At 36.9% G+C, this 7,968-nt stretch overlaps 1 protein-coding gene across 1 annotated transcript in view; it reads left to right on the top strand.

Annotated features, from left to right (window-relative positions):
* Positions 1–239: 239 nt before the first annotated feature.
* Positions 240–7,968, top strand: part of FAM98B (family with sequence similarity 98, member B) — a gene marked incomplete at both ends in the record, with an annotated part of 13,129 nt that continues 5,400 nt past the window's right edge. The window contains 3 exons of the mRNA XM_008948596.1: positions 240–388; positions 1,236–1,370; positions 2,073–2,251. Coding sequence (XP_008946844.1) covers positions 240–388; positions 1,236–1,370; positions 2,073–2,251 — 463 coding nt within the window. The remainder of the gene's footprint in view (positions 389–1,235; positions 1,371–2,072; positions 2,252–7,968) is intronic.

Raw genomic sequence — 7,968 nt, 5'->3', positions numbered from 1 at the left:
CTGGTTGTCACGGAGGGACGATGGAGGGGGCGGCAAAACCATCTGACAAACCGTCTTGTTCACAAATTACCCCTCTTTTTTTGTGTGTGTTTAAAATGCTGGATTAGTCCTTGATAAAAGTACCTTACAAAGATAATTTTCTTTCAGTGTACTAACCAGCTCATAATAAAATGATTTTAAAATGTATGTATTTGATGTTAAACTTGCTGCTTATCACTAACGTTTTTCTCTCTGTGTAGCTACACGGGGCCCCTGTTGGAGGAGGAAGCACTGAACAAGGCAGCAGAAAATGGGTTGTCTTCACCAGAGTTTTTCGAGCTTTGCGTTTGGTTAGGTTCCCAAATAAAGTCGCTGTGTAATATGGAAGAAAGCATTACGTCGACAGATGGTAAATCAATGTTAATTTATTAAAGTAATTTGGTACTAGTTCAGTGGATTTAGACCCATATTTTTCAGCTAATACTGAAATTGCAGTCTTGAAGTTTAGAAGATAGAGGAAAGGCAGCCAAACTGAGGCTGATACTTGCATGTATGTGGCTCTTAGATTAAGGTCTTATCTTGTGAAGATAATGTCAAAAGAAAAGCAACCCGTATTTTGGGGTGGGTTTTTTTTAGATCTACATAAATATAAGAAGTACATTCATACATCTTATGAGTAGTTGTTATATGCAGTCTTATTTTGATGACTTAAATTGCAGTGCCTGGTATTTTCAGCCAGATGGTCCAATGCTGTGTTCTCTTCAGCACTGTGTGTAGATTTGTGAGTTGCTCGCTAGCCCTACCTGGTTCATTGTGTTGAGTGCTGGAACTTGGATGAGGTTTTTGTATTTCTTATGTTTCCACAAAAAAAAAAAAAAAAAGTAGTAAAACTAAAAACAACCATTGAAAAGTATGGCCTAATGGCTCCTGTAGCTTGCTCATCAGAAAATTCATTACATTGATGTGCTGTTTTATGAGATAAGCTGTTCACTTCCTAGTGATGTTCATTTGCATTCAGGTCTTCAAAGACTGCTTTAGCATTACCTTCTCTTTCAAAGCATGAGTGCAGTATTGCTGTAGCTATTAAAAGGCTTGTCTGCTTGTCTGTAGGACTTCTTTAAGAAGAAAGAAAGTGTTACTAGGGTTGTAGGTGGTAGATCTTTTTCTGGGCTATTGGAACCTAAAATTTAAATGTATGAGTTAAGAAAATTAGATGACAGCTTGGTGTTTCTGTTTGCATTTATTTAACCCCGCAGGTCATAAAGATGTAGAGAGCTTCCAGCTTGAGATTAGTGGCTTTCTGAGAGAAATGGCTTGTCCGTATTCATCACTTATATCTGGAGACATCAAGGACAGATTAAGAGAGAAGGAAGATTGTCTTAAACTCCTCTGTAAGTTACAACTGTTTTCCCCATTTATAGTAAAGTATTTTACATGCGTGCGCTAGCATCACAGTACAAGTTACATTAAACAGTTCTTCATATGTATTTAAGTATATGTGTGGAATCATCACAACCTAGCTGAGCATACACTTGTACAGAAGTATAAAACTATTAGAAAACTATTTTAGTAGAAATTAAAATTTCTTTGTGAAGAAATGTATTACAACCTGCTGATGCCTCCAGATCCCTCCCTTGATCCAGCTACAGCTCAGCTGAGACCAATGCCTTGCTTCCTGGGTTTCTGAGAGTTTTCTGGGAAGCCTAGAAGAAAATGCTACATAATTTGAAAATACTACATAATTTGAAAATGCTGAAAGCAGAATTGAGTGAAGCAAGGTTTACATTTAAGCTGGATTTGGACATAGGAGAGTAGCAGCAGGAACCAGTGTGATAGTATGAAACTAGGTAAGGAACTCTAGGGGTCCTGTGATGGAGGTGGGTTAAGCAGTTAAATAACTGTGCATAGACTGAGGATAAGAAGTCAGGTGAGAGTTCAGATAAAGAATAGGAAACTGATCCTGACTGTTCTAGGAGAGAGCTGAGAGTCTCACTTTTATCATGTTTTTATTATAAATGCACATATTATATTTGTGTACGAGAATCTGGATGCGGAATTGTCTCTAACTGCCATTATGACACTTTCTCCTCTAGTATTTCTAAGTACAGAACTTCAAGCTTTAAAGATATTGCACAGCAAGAAAGTGAAAAGCTCTCCTTTGGAAAAGCACAGTGAAGTTTATCAGGAAGTGCAAGCTATCTGTGACACACTGGGCCTGCCCAACTCCTCATCTTCGGATGTTCCTCCCTTGTTAACCAACATAGAACAAAAGGTATGGGCTTCCTGGTGCTGCCTCCTGTTAAACTGTGAGCATTACCTCTGTAAGCATTCATCTTAGAGTGAAGGGCTCAACAGTCTAACCTGTAAAGCCTCTCTCTGACAAGTGCAGAGGAGCTTTCGTTCTGAAAGCCAGCTCAGTGCTTTACTGCTTTAGTTATGAGGTGAGGTGTTTCAGCAGGGCCCTGAGGAGAGACACTTTGCCATGCAGGTTGAAGGTATGAGTTGAAATAACATAGTTTTCCTGTTGCACGTTCATATGCACTGCAGCAAGTAGAGGAATCCAGGTAATAACCAGTTGTGCATTTATGTGCCTGTAATAGTTTCTGGGATGTATTTAAATTTAATATCCAGAACTTATTTTTTTGGTTTATGAATTTCTTAATTGCAAGTACTGATTTGTGAGTGCCATTTCCTTAGTTGCAGAAGAAGATGAAAATGCCAGGATTACCAAGAGCCAGTGGATAAGCCAACTTAAACTTTAATCAACAGGATAGTTCTTTCAGTTGAGTCCCACCAGTTTCTAACTTGTTTCACTGATGTGATCATTAATCTTAGTCATTGCAGAATGTAAGTGGGTTCTTGGGCTGGATTTTAACTTCTCTGTCAGGCAGCTAAAAGTTGTGTTCTTTATTTCTCCCTAGTACTTAGAGAGAGAGTGGGTGACTGAACCCCTGTAAGAATTATGGGAGATAAATGGGATGAATCTCTCTGCTGTAGAGCTTTTGAGTTCAGTAATTTTAAATGATTATGCTTCTTTTTTTTGTGCCTCCTCTTCTCATTGGCCAGTCAGTGGGCAGTTGAACATTCAGAGGTCTTGGGGAGAGGGCCTGTTATTTGTATAGTTTTCTTACGTCTGTACATCTTTAGTGTGACAAGACAAAACTTTTAATAGATTAATTTATAAAAAGCACCGTCCAGGTGCTGGTGAAAATGCCTGTTCCTACATTGTTAACTGTGCTTGATCTATGTAGTTCTAATGACATCTTTATGTCTAGTCTTTCCATTAAATATTTTTGAAAGGATGAACAGGGTTAGAATGTTGGAGTTTCAACTAATAAGCAATTGACTGAAACTTTCTTAGTGCTGTCATCTCCTTCTGTGGGTGCTAGCTGTGTTTACATACATGTGAGTTTGTAGACTGCAGCCACAGGCAGTGGCTTTCATTGCTCTCTTCCTTGCTTCACTTCCTGAGTACAAACTTAGAGTTTCATCCCATGTTGAAGGAGTAGGACTCTAGTTCTGCAATTGCAGGATAGCAAGAGAATTTTCTTTGATTAGACTCTTCTCACTTTTTGGGAAGTCCAAGATTGCCTTTAAGATAGGATCACAGGCTTGAATTGGTGTGTAGGCTGTTATTATGTTTTTGTGGACTGTTACAGTTTCATAAGTAGTAAAATGAACTGAATCTTTAAGATGTGTATGGTTTTTTTCATACTTTCTGGGCATTTTTGTGATGGTTTTCAGGTCTGTCTCAGTGGATATACCACTCGTACTCACTTCAGAGTGTAGACAAGTGGCAAAACTAGTTCATTCATCTGCTGTGACTCGTGTAATTTGTTCTCCATGTTTCATCCCTTAGAGACAAAGGATTTTTTTTTCTACCTCGGGAGATGTTATAGAAGATCTACTATATGTTTCCTTGTCTTTCATCTCTTATTTGAATATGGAACAGGGTCAGAATTATTTTTATACACGACAGAGTTGGACACACATTTGTAGATGTGGCTGTGTTAGAATGGTGATACTATCAGTTGGAATTCATTTGTTTTGTACATTCATTTGTTTTTTCAGTGACAATTTTTTTTTAGATTCTTACAAAAATTCACTTGAAATGATGGGTTTCTTTTTCCAAATATTTTGTTGCTTCTGATTTAATTAGTTCATGTGTAAAAATGGACTATTGATTTCTAATACTATACTTTATAACTTGTAATGGAAACTTACATAATAATCTAGTGTTTTTATTGAATTTGAAAATTTATCTGCAGCATTTCAGCATGTCTACTCTTTGTCTCTGTCTAGCATCTTCAGCATTGTCTGTAGCTGTGGAAATAGTTCTGAGAATAGTTTGGCTGTGCAACAGCAATCTACCAAAGGGACAGATTACACATTGTATTTTGGTATGGAACATTAGAACATGGATTGTTTTTAATAATTTGTCCACTTATTTAAAAGATTAGTATTAAATCAGGATTGCTTTCCTCATTCAAATTAAGTTTTATAGTAGCTCAAACTTTGAATACGCAATCATAGGAAATACCTTTTACATCTGCATCCCCTGTTGTTAACTGGGGTGATTTTTATCAACACACCTAAGAAAAATGTGAGAGATTAATTGATGGTATTACAGCCTCCTACCACTAAACAGATTTTCTTTTATTCTATAGCACTGAAAAACTAACGGCAATTAGTGTGAACAGCAACAAGATGATGTTCAGAATGTTGGAGGCATTCTGAAGTTTAATACCAAAAGCCCCATAAATTCTAAGTGAACTTTGTGCTGGTGTTGTGCTCTGTAACTCATGCTCACATTTGGCTTTCTCCAGGAAAGTTAGTTTTAATTTCACACCAAATTACAAAGTGACATTCTAATACTGTTTATTTGAAAGACTTCTTAATATGATATTATTCAAAAGACTTTAAATTTTTTTCCCACATTATTTGTTTTATAATATGTGAAAGGTAGTCCCCTAATAGCAGAGAATGAAAAGAAACTCTAAAGACTTACCTGAGAAATTAAATCAAAACTAAGCTAAAATGACATCTAAATGAATGTGTACAGACCTAATGGTGTCTGTACACTAAGTATCAGTGTAGTTGCGGGAAAGAGTTGTCCTGTTCATCAGACACAAAGGTCAAACAAAAATATCATTAAAGTTAGGAAAATATTGAATTAAAATGATCTGCAGGTAAATGGAAGAGAGAGGATAGGTTAAAAATATTTTGTGTATAAGATTTTAGGTGATCTTTCTGCAATTGTTCAGTACACCTTATGACTAATTAGAGACAATGTTCATTCCTTATTAGGCGAATAAATGACACCTTTCTCCAGGTCGGGTTTTTTCAGAATCTTAGAAAGCCTAGAGATGTGTGCATGTGTGATGTTTATCTGTGCCAATAGTGTTAAACATCAAAATTGCTGCTTTGTTTTGGCAGAAGGTAAAGATAATTAATAAATATGGAACATGGTAGTGAAATACAAGCTAATTGGTTTTTTTTTTTGGAAGGAGTAAAGACTTATAAGACAGATGAGAAATGTCATGTTAAATGCATAAAGATACACTTTATTTGGTAACAGTAAAATAACATTGTTTTTATATAGCAGATTTTGAAGTTAATATTTTTGTCTCAAATCCGGTAACTGATTTTTTTTAAAGTATTTTTAGACAGCATGTGAACTTCCAAAACAACCCCATAAATATTTAATTTTACCAAGGTCATTGATTACACAGCATGTCAAATAGTCAAACATATTTGTCTCCATCTAGCTTTTAATTGTTTGGGTTTTACAGCTGAGTGTGTGTGAACTTCAGGATGATTTGGCCTTTATAGTCTGTTCCAAATTTCCGTGAGTGTTTTCACTGCTTGAGGGCACTGCTTTTGATATTGTTCCCACTTGCACATACAGACTTCTCTCCGGGTTGTGGTGGTGGTTTGTTTCTTTCTTAACTCCTGCTTACTTTCTTAATCTAGGGCAAATGTGTTGGGAATGTGGGTTAATGCTCAGATTCTCCCATCAGTTGCATCTTGTCCTCTGGCAGATGAGTGTATGTCAGAGCTCTTGTGCTCAGAGCCCTGTCATCAGTCAAGGCAGGATGGTGTGATCTGCAGGTGTAAAGCAGCTCAGTTTATTTCACCTTCACCGATGCAGGACATGCCCTCAGAGTCCTGCTGATGGGAATGAGGGAGTGGAGATATAGTAATCTAGGTATGATTTTACAGTCTGCCACAAACATAACGCAGACCTGTTCATCAGTGATAATATTCCTCCTTAAATCCTCTTTGATTGGTAAACCTATCACTGGATAAAATTATATAGGTGTTCTTTTTAACTTGGGGAAAAAAAGGTTGCAGAAAGCTGGGGACAGTTTCACAGTCTATAAGGGACTGTTTCATTTAGCTGCTCTTGTTTCTTCTAGGTCTGATTTTCACTGATTCTATTCCTTAATTGTTCTACCTAAACTTCATTGCATTTTTTTGTTTGTGGAAATTGGGAGTGTGTAGTGCTGAGTTAGGTCTTTTAGATATGATTGACTTTGATAGCAGAATGTATGGCTTTTGTATGTGGACCCCAGTGTGGCATTCACCTCTTGGTTGCCCTGGCAGCTGCAAATTTGCAATAATCCTAGTCTAGCTAGTATTCGGCATTGCCAGTTTCCAGGTTTTCTGTCACTATATAGCTAAATTATACAGAAGATTTGTTTTGGTTTTGTCATGTTGTTTTTTCCAGCAGGCAGTCTCATTTTGATAGTCTGTCTTCCTTTCAACTCATTAGAACCTTTGAGGTTATATTTCTGACCTTAACTGTGTATGGATAGACAACTCTTGCCTAATAGATTTTTTAGTTAATTGTTGTTTATTCCTTCGTCTGTACTAATCACTGAGTTCTTCATCTCCTGCTGTCATACTGATCTTATTATACTGTTGTTAAGTGGCTGTAGTTTTTGATCCTGTAGACATTGTTCAAATCCAAGCAGAGTTTGTGCTTAGGTATATTTGAATTTTGAAGTAGATTACGAGAGGCATCGTGTACATGCTTTCACTAAAATCAAAACAAGTTGGCTACATTTAGAAGACAGGCAAATCAGACAACCCTGGCAGACTTCTTGTGTTTCTTATTTTCTTACAAAGATGGCAAAGAAGCAAGAGTTAGCAAAGAAGGAGGGATCAGTAGAGTACTTGGAACTGAACATCACGCCTTATTCTAGCCTCTTCTTTGATATGAATAGAGTATAATAGCAGGGAATATTACAGTAACTAAATGGTCACTTTTCAAATACTACTAGCCTGTCCTTTCTGCTGGAATCAGAACACTGTTTTCCCATAATTTTCCCACTGCACAATATTTTTTACTTCAATATTTTTCTGGGACTGTTGTGTTTTTAACCTACCACAGCGCTGCCCAAAGGTGATGTAAAAACAACAAAATATACACCTTGGTTTTCAAACAGAATTTGAGATCAGATTCTGTCCTTGGTGTATATACTAAAAAAAGGAAAAGGAGATAGTTACAAAAACCCTGAAATAGAAGAGTCGGTTTATCAAGTTCTCCTTTTCAAGTAGTTTTCTTTAAACTATTAACTAAGTGCTCTAGAATTTGATTTTTGTCTCCTAGGTTTTTTTTTTATAGTGAGCACTGGAGATGGTATTTCTATATATGTAGAGCTCAAAGCTGTAACAAGGTGAGCTAAGATAATATTGGAAGAGTGAGCTTTGAACATACCTTTATGATTTAACATAAATACCTGTGTGCCTACATGAAGTCTTGCAGTCCTTGCAGGTGTATCTAATAACTCTCCTCAGCTACAGGTTTTACTGTAGATCATGCAGTACCTTAATCTTCCTTGTCACATGTACAAGAACTCTCATTTTAGTCTTGTTGGACTTGGTCCCATGTGATTTTGTCCAAGAGCAAATGAAGAGGTAGTTCTTCTCCCCGTCAGACTGCGTGCAGAGCGTGCAGGAGCGGTAGTGCACACGCAGCCTGCT

Source organism: Merops nubicus, unplaced genomic scaffold (assembly GCF_000691845.1).
Source record: "Merops nubicus isolate BGI_N331 unplaced genomic scaffold, ASM69184v1 scaffold11911, whole genome shotgun sequence".
In the NCBI taxonomy this organism is placed as follows: domain Eukaryota; kingdom Metazoa; phylum Chordata; class Aves; order Coraciiformes; family Meropidae; genus Merops; species Merops nubicus.
Note: the sequence above shows the minus strand (reverse complement) of the source record. Positions and strands in the feature narration are given on the sequence as shown.